The sequence below is a fragment of the Pongo abelii genome, chromosome 1, assembly GCF_028885655.2.
Source record: "Pongo abelii isolate AG06213 chromosome 1, NHGRI_mPonAbe1-v2.0_pri, whole genome shotgun sequence".
Lineage (NCBI taxonomy): Eukaryota > Metazoa > Chordata > Mammalia > Primates > Hominidae > Pongo > Pongo abelii.
In genome coordinates, this window is record NC_071985.2 from 184,915,885 (window position 1) to 184,941,756 (window position 25,872).

General features: G+C 36.1%; 1 protein-coding gene across 14 annotated transcripts in view; it reads left to right on the plus strand.

Moving 5' to 3' along the window:
• Window positions 1-25,872, plus strand: part of SPATA6 (spermatogenesis associated 6) — a 172,660-nt gene that overhangs the window by 57,713 nt on the left and 89,075 nt on the right. For 13 of the 14 annotated variants that reach the window (XM_063712537.1, XM_063712515.1, XM_063712516.1 and 10 more), the window contains 4 exons: window positions 386-510; window positions 8,126-8,206; window positions 12,351-12,644; window positions 16,631-16,718. In XM_063712537.1, coding sequence (XP_063568607.1) covers window positions 386-510; window positions 8,126-8,206; window positions 12,351-12,644; window positions 16,631-16,718 — 588 coding nt within the window. Of the gene's footprint in view, window positions 1-369; window positions 511-8,125; window positions 8,207-12,350; window positions 12,645-16,630; window positions 16,719-25,872 lie in introns of those variants that run through there. The other variant, XM_063712547.1, reaches the window with a different exon arrangement.

The following is a 25,872-nucleotide window of genomic DNA, read 5'->3' on the forward strand; positions in this document are numbered from 1 at the left end:
AATCACTTGAACCCAGGGTGGAGTGGAGGTTGCAGTGAGCTGAGATGGCACCATTGCACTCCAGCCAGGGCAAAAAGAGTGAAACTCCGTCTCAAAAAAAAAAAAGAAAGTCTGTCTCAAAAACAAACAAAAACCAACGTGGAGATAGTTACTGACATATAAATGTTGGACCAACTTCATATTTTTGTAATATGTTTCTGAAAAAGGAAAATGTGTTAATATTTTTAACATATCTTTATTTTAATTTTCCTTTCATAGAAAATAAACATGACCCAAAACAGGTATTTCAGTGAGGCATCAGGCAATAGATATATCATACTTGAGGATTTTGTTTCTAAATAGTATATTTTGTTATAATTTGAATCATAGGATATCTTTCTTGTAGTGGGTGAAACACTGTCTACGTATGACGAAAATACACGCGATTTCATGTTTCCGGGTCCAAACCAAATGTCTGGACACCATGATTCAAACCGCCAGGTTACCATGAGGAGGATTTCTGGCCTTCGAGTAAGTGCTTGCAATTTTCTGAATCAGTTTAATGGAAAATCATTGTCAGCAACCACCGCATAGCGCTCGCCATCTTAAATGTGAAGAACAAATTCAAAGTGTAATTTAGTTTACTTCTTAATTGTTTTGTGGTTTAAATCTTAATTGTTTTAGATTTCAATATGTTACTTAAACATATAAAGATATTTATTTACCGCAAAGTAAAAACAGACTAATACAGTAAATTGGTTACTTAAACATATTGAAATCTAAATGAAAATGATTTAATAAAAAAGTGCCATTCAAAATTTTTTAAATTGTAATTGACATTCTTCAAATCTCTGTCATCCCCTTCTCTCCCCATCCCCATCCCATCTCTGTCTCTCTGTCTCTTTCTTCTCTTTATTTTTGTCTCTAAGGGATGATAACAAACATTTGAAAAGATACTCTAACTCATTAGTATTCAGAGTATTAGTATTCAGAAAAGATACTCTAACTCAAGTTAAAGCAACCACATGATTTCATTTATATATCTATAAGATTGGGAAAATTTAATAAATCTGATAAAAATGAAAAACTTAGAATCTTTTATATGCTGCTATACCATGCGATGTGGTTAGGCTCTGTGTCCCCACCCAAATCTTATCTTGAATTGTAATCCCTGTAATCCTTGTGTGTCAGGGGTGGGACCTGGTGGGAGGTGATTGGATCATGAGGGTGGTTTCCCCCGTGCTGTTCTCATGATAGCAAGTGAGTTCTCACAAAATCTGATGGTTTTATAAGTGTTTGACATTTCCTGCTGCACACACATTTTCTCTCTCGCCTGCTGCCATGTAAGATGATGTGCCTCTTCCCCTTCCACTGTGATTGTAAGTTTCCTGAGGCCTTCCCAGCCATGCAAAACTGTGAGTCAGTTAAACCTCTTTTCTGATAAATTACCCAGTCTCAGATATTTCTTGATAGCAATATGACAATGGATTAATACAGTAAATTGGTACCCAGGTAGTGGGGCATTGCTGTAAGATACCGGAGAATGTGGAAGTGAATTTGGAACTGGGTAATGGGCAGATGGAGGAACAGTTTGGAGGGCTTAGAAGGCAGGAAGATGTGGGAAAGTTTGGAACTTCCTAGAGACTTGTTGAATGGCTTTGACTAAAATGCTGTTAGTGATATAGACAATGAAGTCTAGACGGAGGTTGTCTCTGATGAAGATGAGAAATTTGTTGGGAACTGGAATAAGGGTGACTCTTGCTATGCTTTAGCAAAGAGACTGGCAGCATTTTGCCCCTGCACTAGAGATCTGTGGAACTTTGAACTTGAGAGAGGTGATTTGGGGTATCTGGTGGAAGAAATTTCTAAGCAGGAAAGCATTCAAGAGGTGACTTGTGTGCTGTTAAAAGCATTCAATTTCAAAAGGGAAATGGAACGTAAAAGTTTGGAAAATTTGCTGCCTGACAATGGGATAGAAAAGAAAATTCAATTTTCTCAGTAGAAATTCAAGCCAGCTATAGAAATTTGCATAAGTAACAAGGAGCTGAATGTTAATCACCAAGACAATGGGGCAGATGTCTCCAGGGCATGTCAGAGACCTTTGTGGCAGCCCTTCCCATCGCAGGCCTTGAGGCCTAAGAGGAAAAAAAGTGGTTTTGTGGGCTAGGCCCAGGGTCCCTGTGCTGTGTGCAGCCTAGGGACTTGGTGCTGTGTCTCAGCCACTCCAGCCATGGCTGAAAGGGGCTGACATAGAGCTTGGGTCGTGGCTTCAGAGGGTGCAGGCCTCAAGCCTTGGCAGCTTCCATGTGGTGTTGAGCCTGCAAGTGCACAGAAATCAAGAATTGAGGTTTGGGAACTTCTGCCTAGATTTCAGAAGATGTGTAGAAACGCCTGGATGCCCAGGCAGAAGTTTGCTGCAAAGCAAGGTGCTCATGGAGAACCTCTGCTAGGGCAGCCTGGAAGGGAAATGTGAGGTCAGAGCCTCCACACAGAGTCCCTACTGGGGCACTGCCTAATGGAGCTGTGAGAAGAGGGCCACCATTCTCCAGATCCCAGAATGGTAGATTTACTGACAGCTTGCACCATGCGCCTGGAAAAGCTGCAGACACTCAGTGCCAACCAGTAAAGGCAGCCAGTAGGGAGGCTGTACCCTGCAAAGCCACAGGGGCAGAGCTGCCCAAGACCATGGGGAACGCACCTCTTCTATCAGTGTGACCTGGATGTGAGATATGGAGTCAAAGGAGATCATTTTGGAGCTTTAAGATTTGATTGCCCTGCTGGATTTTGGACTTGCATGGGGCCTGTAGCCGCTTTGTTTTGGTCAATTTCTCCCATTTGGAATTGTTGTATTTACTAAATGCCTATGCCCCCATTGTATCTAGGAAGTAACTAACTTGTTTTTGATTTTACAGGCTCAAAAGTGGAAGGCACTTGCCTTGTCTTGATGAAACTTTGGACTGTGGACTTTTGAGTTAATGCTGAAATGAGTTAAGACTTTGGGGGACTGTTGGGAAGGCATGATTGGTTTTGAAATGTGAAGAGATGAGATTTGGGAGGGTCCAGGGACTGAATGATGTGGTGTGTTTCTGGGTCCCTACCCAGATCTCATCTTGCAGCTCCCATAATTCTCATGAGTTATGGGAGGGATCCGGTGGGAGATGATTGAATCATGGGGATGGGTCTTTCCCATGCTGTTCTCATGATAGTGAATGGGTCTCATGAGATCTGATGGTTTAAAAAATGGGAATTTCTTTGCACAAGCTCTCTCTTTGCCTGCCACCATCCATGTAAGATGTGACTTGCTCCTCCCTGCATTCCACCATGTGGAAGTGTAAGTCCAGTAAACCTCTTTCTTTTGTAAATTGCCCATTCTCAGGTATGTCTTTATCAGTACCATTAAAAATGAACTAATACAGTATCTATCTTAAAGATGTATTCTCTCTGGTATACTACGAGCCTTCTTAAGAATGTTTACCTGTTGGTTCATAATAGTGAAAAATGGAAATAATTGATATGTCTGTTAGTAGGAGTTTAGATAGATTAGTTGTAAAACATTTATATAATGGAAATATATATTCATACACCTAAAATTAAAAGCTGCATCAAGTGACAGCTTACTCTCTATCTTTTACTATAACTTCCTTCAAGTTCTGTGGATGATTTGAAAATATTTTATTGCTGAAAGTAAGTCTTCCGTGCAGAGAAACTGAGAGAAGCCCATGCCATTTCAAAAGAGGAAAAGCAAAAATTATCCAGCTTGAAATTATTTGGATAGACCTTTAAAACTAATTTTATAAAATATTAGAGTAGTCCGAATAAGGAGAGTGTTGATATATGAACAAATATAGTGAACTAAGTAATTTTTCCTGTAGATTTATGATATGCCCTATTCCAAGAAAAAGCAGCTTCATCTTTATGAAAGTATAAAAGTTGACTAAGTAGCAAGTCTATAGAACTATACTTTCTTTGGGGATATTTCAGTGTCCATTAGCAAGCTTCTGTACTATGAAAGTCTTCAAAGAGTATTTCAAGATCTGTGTGGAAACATACAATGAACAAATAATCACATTTTAAAATTATGGTCTCTTTAATGTAATGTAAAATTCTGTATTATACCAATGTGGTAATATAAACTCAAGAGTATGGAGCATTAAGAGGGATTTACTTTTCATCATTTAATTTGAGTTACTTTTGCATTCATTTGGAAGATGATGGATTATTAAAACAAAAATATATAAAAATTAGGACTTCTAGGAATGGCAGTTTGAACAGATTGAGAGTTCTTATAAAACTAGACAAAATTTTCACAAACAATAAATTCAGGATACTGGAAACTGACAAGGTAAGACAAATGAAGAAGTTTTCATGCTTGAAAAACTCCTAAAGCTTTGGGAAAAACTGGCGAGACTGTTAACATTCTTGCCTGGGATGTTCTTATATTCTGTTATAAACTCTAGTGAGAACTAGAGTTTATCTATTCTGGAGCTAGGTGCAAAAATCAACAGCTTTGCTACCGGGGGAACAGAATCAGTTTTGGGCAGTGGCACAAATAGCACAGCTTTGCCAGCTAACTGTGGTGGATTCAGTTGGAGCAGATGAAGAAACCCCACAGCTTTGCTAGGCAGAGCTCTAACTGGGGCAAGGATTACCTGCCAGAAAGTTGACAGGGAGGTCCTGGGAGTAAGGTAACAATAAAGGGCTGAGATAAATTCTCCACCTATTCCTGGCTGACTGTGAAACTGCATATCAAGGGGAGACAGTGAGAGCCCAGCCAAAAGTGAAAGCCAAGGGAGACTGGAGTCCTGGCTGCAATTTTGAATGATTTCCTAATCTATACACAGGTCATCAGTAGAGGGTAGGACTCCTGTGGGTTCATTGCATGACCACTTACCTATGCATATGCCGGTGAGACTCCTAGAAAGAATCAAAGAATAGAAATAAATAGAACATATATAAACTGAACACCAAATTGGCAGTTCTAAATCTAGCCGTATCTATCATTATATTTAAATACGAATAGGAAAAATGCTTCAATCAGTAGTTTGTTGCCCTGGCGGAAAACAATGCACTCCTTCTGGGAATTCTTATGATTCTGCATAATCATCGGTAAGTCCCAGGCTATCCTCCTGAAGCCTTTACTATGGCAAGGATTCAGACAACATTTGGGATTAAATTCTGGCACTTTCATGGATGAACTGAGTAACCTTTGGCAAAGCACCATAACATGGCAATATCATAGGGTTTTTGGGTGGATTAATGTAAACTTGTAAATGGTTATAGCAGTGTCTGGCAAATAAACCCTCAATAAATGTTAGTGATATGATGATAGCCATGAATATCATGATGGTGATGATGGAGTAGAGATGATGATAATATCTCCTGTTCTAGATTGTGAACTCCATAAAAACAGAATCTTCGACTTTCTCGTCTTTGAATTTAACTCTTAACACAGTACCTTGCCTGGAGTAGGTACTTAATAAATGTCTCTTGATTGAATGAATGAATTGCATCTTGTTGTAGACTTCATAGATGAACTGACATTTGAAATGGTGTGATGATTAATCTTATGTGTCAATTTGGCTAGATTATGGTGCCCAGTTATTTGATCAAACACAAGTCTAGATGTTATTCTAAAAAGTATTTGATAGGTGTGATTAATATTTACAATCACTTGACTTTAAATAAAGGAGATAACTTTGAGATTACTTTGGCAATTTGAGTGGGCCTCATCTAATAAATTGAAGACCTGAAGAGGAAAAGCTGAGGTTTACTGATGAACAAGGGATTCTTTTGTTTGTTTTGTTTTGTTTTTGAGACACGGTCTTTCTTTGTCACCCAGGCTGGAGTGCAGTTGCGAGATCATGGCCTACTGCAGCCTTGACCTCCCAGGCTCAAACAGGAATGTCTATAGTGATTGTCCTGTCCCTGCTGCACATGTGCACCTTGGGCATGTGTGAGGCAGATAACTTTTCTCTTTAGGTCATATGTCTTCTGATTGTGAGAAACTGTATTTTAGGAGTTGTACATAAGGAACTACACCTCAGCAGCCTTATCTATACCAGAATTTTATTTAGATGCCATCATCCTAGATTTCAAGCTGAAGTTGTACAAGGATGAGACTTTAATTCTTTTCTTTTTTTTCTGGTAGGGCATGAATGTATTTTGCAAGTAAGAGGAATGTAAGTAATTTGTGGTCAGAGAGCAGACTGGTGGTTTTAAACCTGTGCACAAAATTTTTGCTACTCTTTCATTGAAAAGGTAGCCTAACTACTCTGTCGTTGAGTTTGGATTATACTTAGTGAGTCTAATGAATAGAATGTGGTAGGGGTGACAGTGTTAGATTCTGAGACTACATCATTGTGGCTTCCTTCTTGCTTTGCTCTTGGATCATCCATCCACTTTGATTAACTAGAGCCACATCATGAGGATACTCAGTACCCCTTTGGAGAGGTTTATGATTTGCTGAGTGTTCTTGCCAAAAGCTAGAAAGGAACTGAGGCTTCCAGCCAACAGCCCTGTGAATGAACCTTCTTGAGAAGCAGATTCTCAAGCTCCAGTCAAGTTTTCAGTTGACTGCAGCGTAAATGACATCTTGACCACAATTTCGTGAGAAATTTCAACACAGAAACACGTAGCTCAACCTCCCTCAGATTTCTGACCCATAGAAATTACTTGAGATAATAAATGTGTACTGATGCTTTAAACCGCTAAGTTTCAAGGTAATTTGTTTTGTAGTACTAGGTAATTAACAAGTAGATATAGTGAATATCACTATGAAGATAAGTTTGCAGAAGAACACACATTGAAAATGTAGCCTAACTACTCTTCTTGAGTGTAGACTGTAGTGATGCTAATGAATAGAATGTGGTAAGATTGACAGTGTTATATTTTCGAGAGTACATCAGTTCAGTCAATTGTTAGGCAACTCCGATTTACCTTTTCTTTAATATGTATGATGTTTTTAAGCTTAGCTGGTCACAGACTTGATTTGTTGAGGCCAAATGTAGGTATTGAATCACAATTGCTTTTACACCAACCTAATACTTTGGTCAATGTCTGATTTTTACTGTATTAGAATGAAACTGCCCTGGGCATAGACTGTATTCTTTAATGTTTTGGTGAATGTATAATTGTGTGCTTCCAAATATTTTCACAGATACTTTGTGACTGTCCTTTTGAATTTTACCATTTATCTCTATTTATTTTAAACAGTGTTCAAGGTGGTGATTGAAATGTTAGAAATATAAGCCACATTCATTTCTAGATATGAATGTAAGATACATTATAGGAAAAAATGTTGGCAGAATTAGTAGAGACTTATCTTTTCTACTTTCAAGAACTACATGCCGAGGAGCTGGGTTTTTTGTTTTTGTTTTTTTAAAATTGTAATGGACAGACCGGACCCAGTGGCTCATGCCTGTAATTCTAGTGCTTTGGGAGGCTGAGGCAGGAGGATTGCTTGAGGCCAGGAGTTTGACACCAGCCTGCGTGACATAGTGAGATCCTGTATCTACAAAATAATGAAAAAATTAGCTGAATGTGGTGGTGTGTCCTGTAGTCCTAGCTACTTGGAAGGCTGAGGGGAAAGGATCACTTAAGTCCAAGAGTTAGAGTCTGCAGTGAGCTGTGATGGTACCACTACACTCCAGAGACCTTGTCTCTAAGAAAAAAAATTAATTGAGAAATACCAATTGTATATATTCATGATATACAACATGATGTTTGATATATGTATACATTGTGGAATGGCTAAATTAAACTAACATTTGTTTCTTGACTATATAGTTAAATATGTCTTAAGTTGTAAAAGTAAAAAGCTGAAATTTATTAAGTATGTTTATATATTTATGGCTATATCAGTTTAAAAATTTAAAACAATTCGACAGGGAAATACTTAAAAATGAAAAAATAGACTAATTATTTTATAAAAGTAATATAATCACTCATGATGGAATCATCAGCAGAGACACTGTTACTTGCTAACATTTAGCCATACTATGTTGTCTTTATCTTTAATGAAAAGTTCAGACTAACAGTGAAACAGCTAAACTTTGACAGGTGTTTGTTACTTTAGGTCATATTCTTATCATTAATAATTATCTCTATTTAAATGGAAATGTCTAATAATAGCCTTTTTTCTTCTCAGGGAAATGCTCCAAAGCTGGAATTTTCTACCACTTCAGTGATTACTGAATGTCTGATAAGTTCAAGGAAATGCCGCACTCAGGTTAAAATTATTTGTATAAAGTATTTAATGGTTTAATTTATTTGGTCATATTTGTGGCCTTTTGGCAAGCGTTATTTATTTTGGCTGTAGCTCTTTTCACTTTTTGGGGGGTCAATTTTTAGTTGAAGTAAAACAATATAGGTATTTAACAGTTTGGTTACATCTTAGTAAATGTGAGAATGAAGAGCTTGGTGTGTATGATAGAGGATGTCATCTTGTGATTATTATTACTACTATTTTTTTACTTCTTGGACTTTTTGGTTTTAGTGCACAGAAATCAAGCTGCCATAAAGATGTTAGGATCACGTAGTCTCACAGAGATCTAGGCTTCTTTAAATGTTATGGAAGTTACAGGATACTGCAAAAAGTTCAAAGGATACCTTTTTTAGCAGATGTTACCAGAGTTATCAGACTGGGATACTGGTGTTTAGTGAGTATGGTTTCTTGACTGTCTCTGATTTCTTGAGGGACTGTTGCTCAGTTTGGTGGCCATACTGGTACTGCCAGATCAAGAGAATCTTGGACATTCCAGCCTAAGGATCATCTATGTCTTTGAAAACAGCCTTTAGTAAGCTGAGATATCTGGATCTAATACTCCATTTGTCTGACTTCTTCTTGTTTTTCCTTTTTTTTTTTATATTTTTGAGACAGGGTCTCACTCTGTTGCCCAGGGTAGAGTGCAGTGGCATGCAGCTTTGACCTCTTGGGTTCAAACAATCCTTCTGCATCAGTCCCCTTAGTAGCTGGGACTACAGGTGCATGCCACCATACGCGGCTAACTTTTGTATTTTTTTGAGATAGAATTTGCCGTGTTGCCCAGGCTAGTCTCGAACGCCGGGGCTCAAGCAATCTGCCCACCTCGGTCTCCCAAAATTCTGGGATTACAGGTGTGCACTTATGTGCCTGGCCTAGTCTGACTTATTACTGAGTCACCAGGGTGGCTTACTTCCTTGTCCACAGGTTATCTAATAATGTCCAGATATCACTCATGTGCAGTTGCATTGTGATGGGGTAACAGTGACCTATCTATGATGAAGAGCCAATAATATATAAAGCCCAGAGGGCTCAAAAGGGCAGGACTGGGCTTACCATGGAAGGAGTGGATTGTTCATTTACTGCATTATCAGTATTCAAGTAAATTTGCTGAGGATGATAACTGTGACTTAAGCCAAGAAAGGTAAAATATGGAATTATTGAGGGGAACATTCTTATTTGATTTAGAAAGATATTTAATAATTCAGAGTCAGGCTGTAGTTATTTATCTTTTAGATGCAAGCTGAAACACAGCTTTTAGAGCTCTAAAAACCTATGCTTGCCAAATGCAGAGATATGTTATTGACTTGTTTTAGAGATGTGCACTGTGCACATTGTAAATGGTTAGATATGCTTTGCCTGGACTCAGACATTTTTTTTTCTTCACACTAGAGTATGTTCTTCCAATAGATGGATAGAGAAGTCTTTTTTTTCTTTTTAACTTTTTGTCTGAAATATAGCATACACACAGAAAAGTACATACATTCTAAGGGTACAGCTAGGTGAAAGCCATTTCTAAATGTAAAGCCATTACCCATTCATAGTTTAATTGTACTTATGAACTAACATTTCCCTCTGTAAACTTTTGACAAGAGTCTTCCATTTTATTTTTAGTTTTGGACTTGGGATCTTTATTGAACAGAGATATGAGAGAAAAGGCATTGGTGTCAGTATTTAAGGAAATACATTTTCTTTAAATATTCTTTCCAGAAACAGACAAATCTGGGTTCGAGTTCCTCATAAGGCTGCTGTAAAGATTAGGGAATATATGCAATATGCCTGGCATGTAACATTATTAAAATGGTTTTACCTACTGCAAAGTGGAATTCATTATTAAATAGTTAAATATCAATAGTAACTTTTTGAATATAAATTTGTTAATCGGCTGTGTCACATAGCTTTGGTTGTATTACAGACCTCACTAACTTAGTGACTTAAAACAGCAAGTGTTTCTCACAGTTCTGTGGATCTGCTGGTTGATTTCTTTAGTCTAGAATGGTTGGCTAGGGATGAATGGTTTAGGATGGCTTTACTCACATGTCGGACAGTGGCAGATGTTTTGCCCAGGGAAGGATCTTAAATTTCTGGTGATGAGCTTCATTTCAGCTGGGATGAGATAGTCCCATCATCTGTCAGGCTAAGAATTCCAGCTCATTCATGTGGTGGCAGGAAGGTTTCAGGAATAAGAGAGGATAAACACTTTTGAAGTCTCTCTCCTTGTGCTGCATGTGCTATTTTCCTGTTGTCCAAAGCAAGTCACATGGTCAGTCCATTTTATAAATGGTATAACACAGTCACTTTTTAAAAGTTTTGCTAGGCATGAACAGGATCCATTAAGGAATAAGTAGGGTTAGACAGCATGCATTTGTAGTAGACAGTATGTAATTTATAACTTTCTCTAGTAGTATGCAGTATTAAAAGCTTTAATAAAGATGAGGTTAATTACGGTTTGATATAATCAGAGGTAGATATAAGAAAGAACTTTACAGCATTGCTGAAATGGATGATTATGAGTTTAGTTGGGTCTGGAGGTAAGAGATATTAAAACTGTAAAAAACTTGGGGGAAGAGTTCTAGGGACTGAGGAGATGAGAAAGGCAAGTAACAGATTCAGTGAGTCAAGAAGTAGTTTGAGGAAAAGAGGTTTTGGTCAGCAAGGGGTTTTCAGAATTGGGATGCAAGGGATCTGCATATTTATGAAATCCAAGATGGAGTAGAATTAGACAATTAAAGCTGATAGAAACTCATGATTCCAAGATCTTAGAAAGATTAATTGCTTGAATGTTTTAGTAAACTCAAAGATCATTTTTAGTGCTGACATTCCTTGCTTCTGTAAGTCTGTGATGTCATAGAGATGGGTGAAATGGATATGGTAGAAAAATTCTGAATTACTTTTTGAAGTCTTTGAACAAGGTGGAGAAGGTCCAGAAGCATACCACGAACTACAGAAGAAGGAAAGATGGAGTAATCTGATGCAGCTGGTCTGTATGAAATGCATAGACCATTGCCCTAGCTGAAACTTACTTTTCCAATTAGGAAAATTAATTTTCTTTCCTGTGTATCCACTTAAAAAATTTGACTCTTCTTCATCCTATTCACATTTGTATTTTATTCACTTAGTTACCCTTAGCAAGTCGAGAGAGGTGTTGAGGAAGTAGAGCAGGAGGTAGGATTGGTGGCTTTTAAAAGTGATTAAAGTTAGGAAGACATTTAAAAATTCTCCATAGTCCATTTTCTTGAATTGAAAAGCTTCTTATAACTCTGGATAAAGTATGAAGAAATATTGTATTACTTGCTTGTAATCCAACTATTAAGGCATTTATCAGGCAGAGATTATTTGAATAAGATGTTATTCTAACAGTAAAAAAGTTAGAATTATCAAATTTTAGCCTCAAAACTTTTAGACTGCTAACCAGTTTTATTAGATAAAATGTTATTAAGTTTATAATGCTTCTTATGTTTCTAATTTTATAAAAATATGGGACAGAATTAAGATGGTATGTTTATCTGTCATTGTGAAGTTACAGCTTGGAAGGGAGCTTAAAAGTATGTATTACAATCCAAATAACACATTTCATTAAAATATGTATAGAGTTCTTTATATTTTTGTGTTGTACATATATATATAATTATAGCAGAAGGGATGAAACTTATTTTTATAGTTTTATCTTTAAAGATTTTGTAATCAATTGATTTGGCATGTATTTTTAACATTACTAAACATAGTTCTCTTATATAGCCAATTACATGAATATTTAAATATATATGTAACCAATGTTTGCACTTTTTTAGTATACTGAAAAATAATTTTTTTGACTTTGTTTCTTTAATTTTTCAAGTGATTAAGTATCGGGCTTTAATTTTTATAAAGTCCTTGTTAGTTGGACTTAAGGAAGTTTGAGACAACGTACTTTAATAACTACTGCAGAAAGAGTTATCTAGGAGAATGTGAATTTGACTTATCCCAGGATCAGCACAGATAGGAAGGACTGATCTAGTTGGCTTTGATAGATTTTGCGTGTCTTATATAAATTACTTTTTAATTTTTTCCCCACCAACAGGAATTTTAAAAATCCCCTTTGACCAAGTTAATTTTTATTTTTTATGTTTAGGATAAATATATTTACCATTTGGCTCCAGTTGAAAAATCACATGGCAGACTGCAAAACAGAACATCAAGATCACAAAAGAAAAAATCCAAGTCACCTGAGAGAAGTAAATACTGTATAAATGCAAAAAACTACGAACAGCCTACAATTTCTTCAAAATCACACTCTCCATCTCCCTACACAAAAAGACGCATGTGTGAGCTATCTGAAGACACCAGGCGGCGGCTGGCCCATTTAAATCTGGGACCCTATGAGTTCAAAAAAGAAACAGATAAACCTCCATTTGTGATTAGACATGTATGTGTTCTCTTAAGCATTTCTATTTGAAACTGATCAGCTTTTTTCCCCCCAAAAAAATGTTATTCTGAAATATCTTTCAACTTCTAGCTTATATTAATAATACTTTTCTCTCCTGACTGCTACCCTAGCAGTCTAAGATGGGAAATTAATTTCGAATGAAAGAACTTGCTTTTTTTCAGTCTTCAGACCTGACAGAGATCAAGCTGTGTTACGAATGCCATGTTAAATCCTCTCAGTACCGGTTTCCTTTCTTATACAGTAGATAGCATAATAACGCTACTAATTGAACTTGGTTGTAATTGACATTAGTACTAAAATGGCAGAGTAGGGCTTTAAAAGAGAACCAAATATTCTTTATGAAAAGGAAGACCCTCCTTTTTTAAATTATAAAAATTAGAATGGAAAGTAAGTTTCCTTTTAAATTACATCCCTTGGGTAAGTTTTGTATGATGGATCTTCAAAGCAAATTATTGTTTGATGATTATGGGAAGGCCTTTGAAAATGAAAAAAGTTCATTTAAGGGTAACCTAGTTCTAGTCTATCTGTACTGAATTGTGCTTTTGATATAGTTGAAATTTAGAGTCTTGTGTTTATATGATTATCAAGTAGACTTTGGCTAAATTTAAGGGTTTGTAATCAGAATGTTTAGGAAAGGACTCCCTCAGAATCCTCATAGTTTCCTGAATTTTTACAAAGTATTTTTACCTTAAAAGCAATTCTTTACTGAAAGCTTTCAAACTAATAAAAATATGGATTAATATTATATATACATATATAATAATAGTGAACCTCAAGATTTAAGTGCTGATAGAAGCAAAATAACTTTTTGGGATATCTATAAAAATATTTCTGACTAATGTCTTTAATTCATTTTTTATAAATTCTAAAATGAATTCATCCAACATGTAAATATGCCCTTTCGGTGGTCTAATAACTTTTTGAACATACACAACCTGAAAGTTCAGATTTTCTTTATGATACCTTTTTAAAACAATTTAAATATTGTCTTAAGCAACATTTCATTCCACCTGTATTTTGACTGAGTCATTTTTTTTAACTCTTAAGTAACAGATTGTTTTATCATAAGAGAAAATTTATAGTATAATGGATACTTTTAAGTGGCAACATTTTATTGAGGTTATTGTGACTACTTTTCTCATTTCTACAGAATTTGATTTTAACTTTTGTTCACTTTTTTGTTGTTGTTTGGCCAATATTCAGATAATATTTTAGTTGCATATTTGGTGACAGTTTTCGAATGCCTTTAATTTTAAGTCTTCCCACAATTACAAATTAAATTGAAAAGAAAGGATATACTATATTTTCATCTGAAGGAATAGTAACATTTTAATTAAAATGCTATGTACAAAAATAAACTGAAATATTTTAGGGGTAAGCCACATTAAAATTGTTTGGAAAAATAACTGCTTTTCTTTAAATGTTTGTTTTATTATTACTTTTTATGTCAGTGTTTAGAATGGAATAATTCTAATACTGCTTGATACAGACTTTGAAATTTGTATTTAAATGGTTTCCCTCCCTAGCTTTTCAATAAGCAGAAATGCCTACTCCTAAGTCTATACTTAGAAAATTGCTTACATTATTAAATAGGAAAGTGGATTTTCCGATTGTATTTGTAAACATAGAGATTTTTTTTTCTCCATAGCCATCCATGGTTTTAGAAGCACTTAGCAAATTGGTAACCAAACACAATTTTCACTTAATACATGCATATGCAAAATGTAACACTTTTGGGAAAGACATTGTAGTCAATGTACATGGTATGAAAAGTAATCTTAAAGAATAAGGAAACAGTTTTAAGAAATCAATTAGCGTGCTTCCAAGATTCTTTCATCTTAAAGAATAAGGAAACAGTTTTAAGAAATCAATTAACATGCTTCCAAAGAAACTGGTGCAATTATCCTAGAGGACTAAAACAGCCTTTTTATTTTCCATTTATGCAGAATAAGATCTTTTCTTTTTCGATTGTGGTAAAATATACATAAGTTTACCATTTCGAATTTAAAGTGTACAATTCAGTTGTTTTAAGGATGTTCACAGTGTTATGCAGCTATCTGGTTCCAGAATTTCTTCATCTCCTAAATGGAAACTCTGTACTTATTAAGTATTCACTCTCCATTCCTTCCTTCCCATAGTCTTGGCAATCACTAATCTGCTTTCTGTCTCTATGAATTTGCCTATTCTACCATTTCATATAAATATAATTATACAACATTTGGCCTTTTGTGTCTGGCTTTTTTCACTTAGCACAGTGTTTTTGAGGTTCATCCATGTTGCATATATCAGTACTTGATTCCTTTTTATGGCTTAATTATATCCTGTTGTAAGACTATATACCACATTTTACCCATTGTGTGGGTTGTCTTTTAAAAAAATTTATTTTTTTAAATTGTGGTTATATATATTATAAAATTTACCATTTTAACCATCTTTAAGTGTGTAGTTTAGAAACATTAAATATATTCATGTTGTTATACAACCATATCACCATCTATCCCTAGAACTTTTTTCATCTTGCTAAACTGAAACTCTGTGCCCATTAAGCAATAGCTTTCCATTCCTGTCTCCCCCAACCCCTGACAACCACTACCATTCTACTATTTCTATGAATTTGACTACTCTTGGTACCTCATATAAGTGTGATTATACATCATGTGTCCTATTTGGATTGGCTTGTTTAACTTAGTATAATATTCATAAAGGTTCATCTATGTTATAGCATATGTGAGAATTTCTCTTTTACAGTTGAATAATGTTCTCTTATACGTATATACTACATTTGTTTGTTCATTCTCCTCTTGATAGACACTTGGGTTGCTTCCATCTTTTGGATATTACGAGTAATGTTGCTGTGTCACAGTGTGTACAGTGTGAATAACGCTGCTGTAAACATAGGTGTACAAATATATTTTTGAGGCCCTGCTTTCAACTCTTTTGGGTATATACCTAGATGAAAAATTGCTGAGTCATTTGGTAATTCTGTTTTAAATTGTTTGAGACCCTGACATAGTGTTTTTTATAGCAGGTGTACCATTTTGCACTGCACACCAACAAATTCCAAGTGTTCAAATTTATTCACATCTTCTCCCACACTTTATTTTCATAATAGCCATCCTAATGGGTACGTCACTATGATTTTGTGGTATCTCAAAATTACAGTGAAGTAGTATCTCACTATGATTTTGATTTCTGTCTCCTTAATGATTAGGGTTGTTGAATTTTTTCTTTTCATGTTCTTATTGGCCATTTGTATAACTTCTTTGGATAAACAAGTTCATTTTTAAATCTATTTGTTTTTGTTATTAAGTTGTAGGGGTTCTTTATTCTGGATAATAACCCCTTATCCAATAAATGATTTGTAAATATTGTCGCTGATTCAATGGGTTGCCTTTTCATTCTGTTGATATTATTTTTTGATGCATGAAAATTTTAAATTTTGATGAATAGGAATTTTTTTTACACATTTGTGTCATTCTTTTTACTTTTTGTTAGGAAATGTGGTTAACTATTATTATATTAAGCTATAGATCACTGAGCATGCTGGGCTCTGAAAGCAGCCAAATAAAGACTGTTTGAATTCAAAATGTCCATGCTAAGGAGATAAGAAGCAAATGGCTAGACTTTTAAAAATATGGCAAAGTATATTTCTCTTTTTTTAACCTTGTGATGGAAAGCAAACTAGGCACTGGAGTAATAAACATTTCAATTCCAAGTCTGTTCATTTTAAAGTAGGCACGTATATATATAATTAAAAATTTTTGAAGTTAAATTTCAATTTTATTTTGCAACAAACAGCAAAATACTTGAATAAACTCTTTGGAACATGCCTGACTCTCATGGGCACCATCATGTTTCCCTGATTATATATGCTCCCTGTACTCTAGTAGTTTTTCTAGTGCCATGAGATTGAAAGCCTAGGAATGTTTAAACTCTCTTTTACCTAAAAATCCTGCTTCCTCTAGGTTGATCCCCCAAGTCCCAGGGCTGATACTTTATTTGGATCTTCTGGAAGAGACTGTGAAAGAGATGGATGGTCAAGGGTGCACAATGGTAAGCTAGAAGTTATCTTTATTCATTGACATAGTTGCCTGAGATACAATCAAGCCTTTAATTTGGCATCAATTAACAAAAACAGAATCTTTGTTACATTATTGGATAATATTGTATAATGTAGCTTTTTACAACATGTATGTTGTAAAAAGTAAAAAGTAACTATATAGTTACTCTCTAAGATATTAGGATTTCTGTGCTACTATAAATCATTTCCCACCTTGAGACTTAGAATATATATATTAACATGTTAAAAAATGTGATATATTCTAGTAAAAAATGACTTGATTAATTTACTTTTACTCAACATTTTATAAACTTGACTGTGGAACCCTTTTCTCACCAAGTAATTTTAACTACGTTGATAGGAATGGTTTTTCATCTTTATCCCTAGTAGTCCTATGGTTAGGTAAGTTGCTTCTTAAGTTCAATATGAAGATAATTTTTATGAAGAAGGTTAAATAGTATTGTATAATTAAGGGTATTGAGTGTTAATATCTGTAGACATTGGCTAGTGAGTTCAACAAGTATTCCCTAGCAGCCTTTAAAGTTAATTTACTACCTACTGAGAAAGTCATAGAGGAAGAAAAATGAGATTGAGTGAAAAAAAATAGAATCGTTAATAGAATCATTACATTGAGTGAGCTTCATCTCTATTTCTAACCTGTTGTGTGTAATCTCTTATTTTTTTAATGATGAAATTAAACATTCTTTTCTGAAAACATGCAGAGTTTGTGCTTGTTTTTGTTTTTTAGCATGAGCAGGGAGATAGATGTGATAATCAACAGATCTTTTATATCCACAATAGCAGATTATGTGAAATTAGAAACAGATGTTACACACTGTTTTCCCTCTTGGAAGAAGTTTATGGACATGGAAAATGAGCTTTAGGAACAAGCCAATGTAAAGTAACTTCAATATAGATGTTTCTTTGGAAGATTTTTTGGGAACACTTAAGCATCTGATTTTTCTTGACAATTACATATTTGCCAGCAGAACTGTTGTGGTTTCTAATAACTTTTAATCAAAGCAACCAGTTGCCTATGTAGAGGTATAGAGAGATCAGTAATGAGTTGTTGTTTTCTTTTAACTTTTTATTTTGATTTTGACATAATTTCAGACTTATGGAAAAGTAATAGTAGTACGAAGAATTGCCATATAGCTTTCACTCAGAATCCATAAACAATAATATTTGCTTTTTCTTTCTCTTTTTCTCTTTCCTCTGTCTGTATATGAGTCTGTGTATAGAATTTTTTGACAGGGATATTATTATGGACTGAATTTGTATGCCCTGAAAGTTCATATGTTGACCCCCTAGCCCCTAATATGGTGGTTTGGAGATGGAGGCTTTGGGAGTGATTAGGTTTAGATGAGGTCCTGAGAACAGGGCCTTCATGATGACATTATTGTCCTTACAAGCAAGTACACCAGAGAGCTTGGGCTCTCCTTCTTTCACTGCCATTTGAGGACCCAACTAGAAGGCAGCCATCTACAAGAGAGGAAGAGAGAACGTACCAGAACCTGACCATGCTGGCACCCTGATTTCTAATTTTCAGTCGTCAGAACTGTGAAAAATAAAATTCTGTTCTTTAAGCTACCCAGTCCATGATATTTTGTTATGGCAGCCTGAGCAGACTAATTCAGACAATATTTTATGTGATTAACACCAGTTAATTAACAGTGTAGCAGATTAACAATGATGTAATAATATTAACTAATCTATAAAGCTAAATCAGATTTTGCCAGTTGTCCTAATAATATCTTCATAGCAAAAGAAATATCATCATACATAGCATTCAGCTGCCATGCCTCTTTTGTTTTCTTTAATATGGATTAGTTCGTTAGTCTTTCATTGTGCTTAATGACATTGATAATTTTGAAGTGCATAAGCCAGCTATTTTATAGAATGTTCCTCAGTTTGGGTTTGTTTGATTTTTCCTCATGATTAGATTCAGATTATTTATTTTCCCCCAGAATACAGCAGAAGTGATGTGTTACTCTCAGTGCATCACACCAGGAGGTATGTGGTGTATCTCCACTACTGGGGATGTTAATTTTACTCATTTGATTAAGATGGATGTGCTGGTTTTCTCCATCAAAAAGGTGCTAGTTCTGTCTTTTGTAATTGTGCAGAGATACTTTGAAACTATGTAATATCCTATTAAACCTCAACTTTGACTCCTTTCACATATATTGATGACTGTTGCCTGAAACAATTTCTTACTGTGATTTTTGCTAAATAGTGATTTTTAAAAGTTCTGTTCCTCTTTGTACATTTAATAACTGGATTTCTAGAGCTTTTCCTTCTTGTTTTTCTGATCTTAATGTCCCCCCTCCCCTTTTTTTTTTTTTTACTACATTTTTTCCCCTGGCTGACAACTGAGCAGTACTTACCAACTTCTGGGTTCTCATCAACCATTTAAATACATATGGGAATTTCTTATGGTAGGATCTCTTACACATAGTGAATTTTCACTTTTGATTTTACTTTAATAGAAATTCTTCTTGAACATTTTCTTGCCAAATTATCTTGCCTAATATTTATTAAGTTTTTATAGGATGCCATTTTCACCAACGTTTACTGCTTTAGTCCTCAAAATAATCACGTGAAGATGGATTTAATTATATTTGAGAAAAATGGCAGCGGTTTAGAGAAGTTATGTGACTTGATAGTTACAAATCTAGAATCCAGGTCTTCTAGCTTCTAGCTCCTTCTTTTCTACCAGTCTCATACTACTTTCTCTACTTTCATTAAGGTATATTTTTTAAAATGAAATTTTCAAGCACATTGTATCTGTTACTGCCATGTTATGTAATTCTAATTGTAATTTGTGCAGTCCTTTTGAAGAAATTCAATATCTCTTGTAATATGAGACTTTTTGTAAGCTTTATCTAGTTATTTGTGTATTTGAAGAGGAAATCAAGGACATCCATCCTGGCCTCTTTTTACATTTTGCTTAGTAATTTAGGAAATATGTTAGACTCTGTCTCTCCTCTTAGAGGAACCTTCTTTTCTTCTCTTCATTTGAAGATTCTTTTATGAGTCTCATTTCTGTATAAGATCATAATATTTTATGAACTTCCATTAATCCCTTATCAGATGATTAACTGTCACAAAGTAAAATAGAAATAACATTTCAAATCCTAATATGTCATATCTTGAGTAGACAACAGTAACTGGTAATGTTTTAATATTTTCTGAATAAAATAGCATGTAGTCATCATGTACAGCCTCATTAGTAAATATCTCATTAATTTCTGTTTGCTTTTAAACATGTCCCTCTTGTTTGAATTTCCTATGGATGAAGAAACCTGAGGTTTAAAGAAGGATAGTAAGTTGCGCAAAGTCATACACACAAGATTTGACCTATTTTTTTTTCTTCCTACTTTTCTAAATGTCCATCTCAAGTTTCTTTGCCTTTAGGAAGTTTTTCCTGATTGCCTTACCTTGAGAGATTACTCTCTGGTATAACTTTTTTATATTATAATTGTTATACCATTCTGACTTCGTTTGTTCTTTATACTGCTGTTGTTCAACTTTGGTTGTAACTTAACCAAAATAGATTATAAGTACTTCAAAGCCATGGGCCATGACTTTCATCTCCTTGATTTCTTACATTTAAAATATAGTTGGTGACTAATTGGTGGTGAGTGTGATTAAATATGAACATTGGGAAACCTCAGATCAAAATAATAGATTAATTTGTAGGAATAAAATTATAAACCTGTGCAAATCAGGGTAAGTTTATAAATGGTTTGTGGAATGCAGAAGCCATACGAGTTCTTTAACATACAGAAACTTTTAATATAATGCTAGCTTCCAGGAAATACATACTATTTCCAGAAATTATTACCTTAATTTTCAAAGTTAGCATGTCCTTGTCCTTTTTTTTTTGAGATGGGGTCTTGCTTTGTTATCCAGGCTGGAGGGCGTGGTGTAACATGGCTCACTGCAACCTCGACTTCCCTGGTTCAAATGATCTTCCCACCTCAGCTGCCTTAGTAGCTGGGACTACAGACATGCATGCACCACCATGCCCAACGAATTTTTGTGGGTTTTTTTTTTGCTGTAGAGAGTGGGTTTCACCATGTTGCCCAGGCTGGTCTTGAACTCCTGAACTCAGGAGATCCTCCTGTCTTGGTCTCCCAAAGTGCTGGGATTACAAGTATCAGGCACCATTTCCAGATGTCCTTCTCATTTTTTAATTTTTTCAACTACTTGTGATCATGCTATATATTAGACTTGTACAGAAGAGAAGTTGGACTGTGATTTATTCTTATTTTTAATTTTTGAAAAGCATTTGAAGTAAATTGAATCTTACTGACATTATGTGGAGAAGTTGACCTCGTGTAAAAGATATTAATATTTCAGCTGATTTCTGGTATGGTTCAGGGCACCTAGAAAATATCTTGTGCCATAAAAAATGCTGAAGGATTTGCTGAATACAGACTATTCTATGTCTTTATTTATTTTCTGGATTAGGTGGTTTGGGAAGGTAGAATATAGAACCACAGAATGCATTTGAGTGATATGTGTGGGTGAGAAAGTAGAATTTTATGGTTCTGATTTTCTGTTTTAAAAATTGATACATAATATTTTACATATTTATTGGGTACATGTAATATGTTGTTACATTGTGTGGAATGTGTGATGATCAATTAAGAGTGGTTAAATTGTCTACCATTTTGTGTATTTGTCATTTCTTTATGTTGGGAACAATTTAAGTCCTGTCTTCCAGCTACTTTGAAATATATAATACATTGTTGTTAACAATAGTTACTATGCTCTCCTTTGACAACAGAGTATACCTGTTTTCTAATCTTATGTTTGTACCTGTTAAGCTACTGCTCTTCATTGTCCACCCCTACCAACCCATCCTTCCTAGCCTCTAGTATCAATTATTCTACTTTCTATGAGAGAATATTTTTAGCTTCCACATATGAGAACGTGCAATATTTGTCTTTGTATGCCTGATTTATTTCACTTAAAATAATGACCCCCTAGTTCCATTCATGTTGCTGCAAATGACATGATATCATTAATTTTATGCCCTAATTACTTTATTATTCCATTGTGTATATACACAACATTTTCTTTATCCATTCATCTATTGATAAGCAGTTAGGTTGATTCCATGTTTTGGTAACTGAATAGTGCTGCAATATCTCTTCAGTATACTAATTTCCTTTCCTTTGGATGGATACCCCGTGCTGAGATTGCTGATTGTATGGTAGTTCTATTTTTAGTTTTACATTCAAGTTTATTATTGATATGTGTGGTTTTGTTCCTGCCATATTGTTATTTTCTGGTGTTTTTCCATATTCTTTTGTCCTTTCTTCTTCTCTTATTGTTTGTCATTGTGATTTAGTGGTTATCTGTGGTTGTACCATAAATCCTTTCTCTTTCTCATTTGTGTGTTTGCTTTATCATTGAGTTTTGTATTTTCATGTGTTTTCAAGATGGTAAAGGTCATTCTTTTGCTTTCAGGTTTAGAGTTCCCTTGATCACATCTTGTAGGGCTGGCTTACTGGTGATGAATTCCCTTAGCTTTTACTTACCTGGGAAATACTTTATTTTTCCTAAATTTATGAAGGATTTTTTTTTCTGGATATATTAATAGTGAGTGTCCTTGACTGGCAGGTTTTTTTCTTTCAGCATTTTGAATTTATCATCCCATTCCTGGTCTGTAAGGTTTCTACTTAGAAATCTGCTGTTAGTCTAATGGGGGTTTCTTTATAGGTGATTAGTCACTTTTCTCTTGTTCAGGATTTTTTTTTGTCATTGACTTTAGACATTTTGGCTATAATATTCCATGGGAAAGACTTTTTGCATTGTGTCTGCTTAGGGATTACTGGTCCCCCTGCATCTGAATGTCTAGTCTCTTGATAGACTTCAGAAATTTTAATTTATTATTTCATTAAATAGTTTTTGGAACTCTTATATTCTCTTCCTTTGGGGATACAGGTGATTTGTATATTTGGTCGCTTTATCGTGTCCCATAGATCACAAAGGCTTTCTTCGTTTTTTATTTCTTATTTTTGCCTGACTGGGTTATTTCAAAAGACCTGTCTCCAAGTTCTGACATCTGATTCTTATGCTTGGTTTAGTCTGTTGTTGATGCTTTCAAATGTATTTTGTAGGCCAGGCACGATGGCTTATGCCTGTAATCCCAGCACTTTGGGAGGCCGAGGCAGGCAGATCACTTGAGGCCAGGACTTTGAGACCAGCCTGGCCAACATGGTGAAACCCCGTCTCTACTAAAAATAGCTACTTGGGAGGCTGAGGCAGGAGAGCTGCTTGAACCAGAAGACAGAGATTGCAGTGAGCAAAGATCACACCATTGCACTACAGCCTGGGCAAGAAGAGCAAAACTCCGTCTCAAAAAAAATAAAAAATAAAAATAAAAATTAGGTGGGCGTGGTGGCACATGCCTCTAATCCCAGCTACTCCAGAGACTGAGGCAGCAGAAGCGCTTGAACCCAGGAGGCAGAGGTTGCAGTGAGCCAAAATCGTGCCACTGCACTCCAGCCTGGATGGCAGAGTGAGACCCTATCTCAAAAAAAAAAAAAAAAAAAATCAAATGTATTTTGTAGTTCAGTCAATTAATTCATCTCCAGAATTTCTGTTTGGTTCTTTTTTTTGTGATATATATCTCCTTCATAAAAGTTTCATTCATGTCCTGCATTATTGTTCTGATTCCTTTATATTGTTTTTCAGAATGCCTTGTATCTCACTGAGTGTCTTTAGAATCAGTAATTTAAATTCTTTTTCTGAGATTTCATGACTTTGTTTTTGATTGGGATCTGTTTCTGGAGGATTATTTTGTTCCTTTGGAGGTGTCATATTTTCTTGCTTTTCATTTTTTCTTTGTCCTTACATTGATATCTGAACATCTGGTGTTATCAGTTGTTTGTTCCAATTTTTTGAATTTGCTTTTGTATTGGGGGGACTTTTTCCTGCAGATGAATCCTCATTACTGGTTGGTTAGGGCACTTTGGCCTTTTTCTGGGTGCATGCAGTGGTATAGTCTCTGTGTGATTTTTGTTTGTTTGTTTATAAGCAGCATCAGTGGTATCTGAGACTTGCTCATTGGCTTAGTGTGCAATTATTAGTGGAGGCTGTGTTCCAGTTTTGCTGAGGACTGGAACACTAGGTAGTCTAGTCTTTGGGTTGCAGTGGTGGCAGTAGTGAGCTGACCATGCCTGTCCTTGGGCTCCAGAGTGGTGTGCACTGGCAGCAATTTTAGCTGGTCCTGGTGGACTGATTCATGGGCCTCTAGTTGGCCTACTCAGATGCTGGTAGTAGCCATCATGGGCCAGGCAGATGGGCAGGTTCTTAAGCCCCTGAGTAGCCAGTGTGGCATGGGTGATGACCGTGACAGTGGCAGGATGACCCTCTGGGTCCCAAGTGGTGCACACAGTTTTTGACAGTGGCTGAGATCATCTAGGTGTGCCAGTCTCCAGGCTTGAAGTTGGTGTATACAGGTAAATGCCAGCTCTGGTGGTAGTGGCTGCGAGTGTAGGCCCAATCTCATTCCCTGGGGAGGAGTGTTCAGGTGCCAGTATTGGTGGACTGGGCTGGGCAGTCTTCTGGCCCTCAAACTATATGGTCTGGCATGGGAGGAGGAGGGGCAGAATCAGGCCTGTCTTGCTTGCCTCAGGCTCCCTGATGATGTGAACAAGTGCTGGCTGTGGTAGGCAGGGGCAGAGTGGTCCCCAGGGCCACTGGTGGGATGCTTGGATTGTGGAAGGTAGTATCTGTACTTCTGCCCTGCTACTTGGGGCTGGGGATGATGCTGCCGTCTGTGATGGCACCCTAGCTGGCAGGTGGGAAGCATGTACACCACTCATACCTCAGCCCAGTGGCACTCATGCCTCAGCCCCAGTGCTGCTGGGCTTCAGGATAGTGCACAGTCTTTTGGGGTAATGGTTCCAGAATGGCATCTCATTTGTGCTGCAGTCCCAAAGAGTCAGTCATGTCTCTGCCCTTAATATGGTTTGGCTGTGCCCCCACCCAAATCTCATCTTGAATTCCCATGTGTTATGGGAGGGGCCTGGTGGGAGGCAATTGAATCATGGCGGCAAGTCTTTCCCATGCTGTTCTCGTGATAGTGAGTAAGTCTCACGAGATCTGATGATTTTAAAAAGAGGAGTTCCCCTGCACAAGTTCTCTCTGTTTGCCTGCTGCCATCCATGTAAGACGTGACTTGCTCTTCCTTGCCTTCTGCCATGATTGTGAGGCTTCCCCAGCCACATGGAACTGTAAGTCCAATTAAGCTGCTTTCTTTTGTAAACTGCCCATTCTCAGGTATGTCTTTATTAGCAGTGTAAAAATGGACTAATACAGCCCTACATCCAGTAGCTTGTGACCGCTTGTTTCTAAGTCCTGGGGGCAGCCCTGCTGCCACTGGGGTCCAGGACAGCTCACAGTCTGTAGGGGAGGGAGTTCTAAAGTGGTGCCTTGCCATAGCTACTTAAGTCTCAGGGAACATGAGGGACCCAGGGGAAGCATTCTCTCTTGGGCAGTGCATGGTACAATCTCCCGGCAGCTCCTTATGTTAGTGTCAGGGCTCACGAGGGTTGAGGAGCTCTTCAGTGGCCTGGTATTGTAGGGATCTATGGTGATAATGTGGACAGCTGAGAGTCTCTCACTTACCTTTTCTCTGTATTGAGAAATATCTCTTGGGTGCCAGTCCTCACTGTACAGGCCATCTTGCTTCCTTCTCCTTCGTTGCTTTAGGTGTTGTCTGCCAATTTCCTTTTGGATTCCGGTATTCTCTATTGGCTGATCTATTCAATGTATGATTATCTATCCGCTCTTTTGGTTTTTCTTAGTGGAGGAAGAGAGTACAAAATGCCCCTAGTCAACTATCTTGAAGCTGCAAACTGATTGTCTCTGGTTCTTATTTTCTTTTCTGTCAATGTAACAGATATTATAAGTTGTTATAATAAAAGTTGATTTTTGAAAGCTTATTCCTTTAAGTAATTAGTAAAGCTCCAAATCTACATGTAGAATGTAGTGGTTATTATCTTGCGGATAAATTTAGAATTAGTTTTAAAATCCACTATGTGATAGATACTTTTCTGGGGATTTTCACAAAGTGTATCATGTTATCATCACTCTGACTCTCTGATATAAGGTAGGCATTGTTTT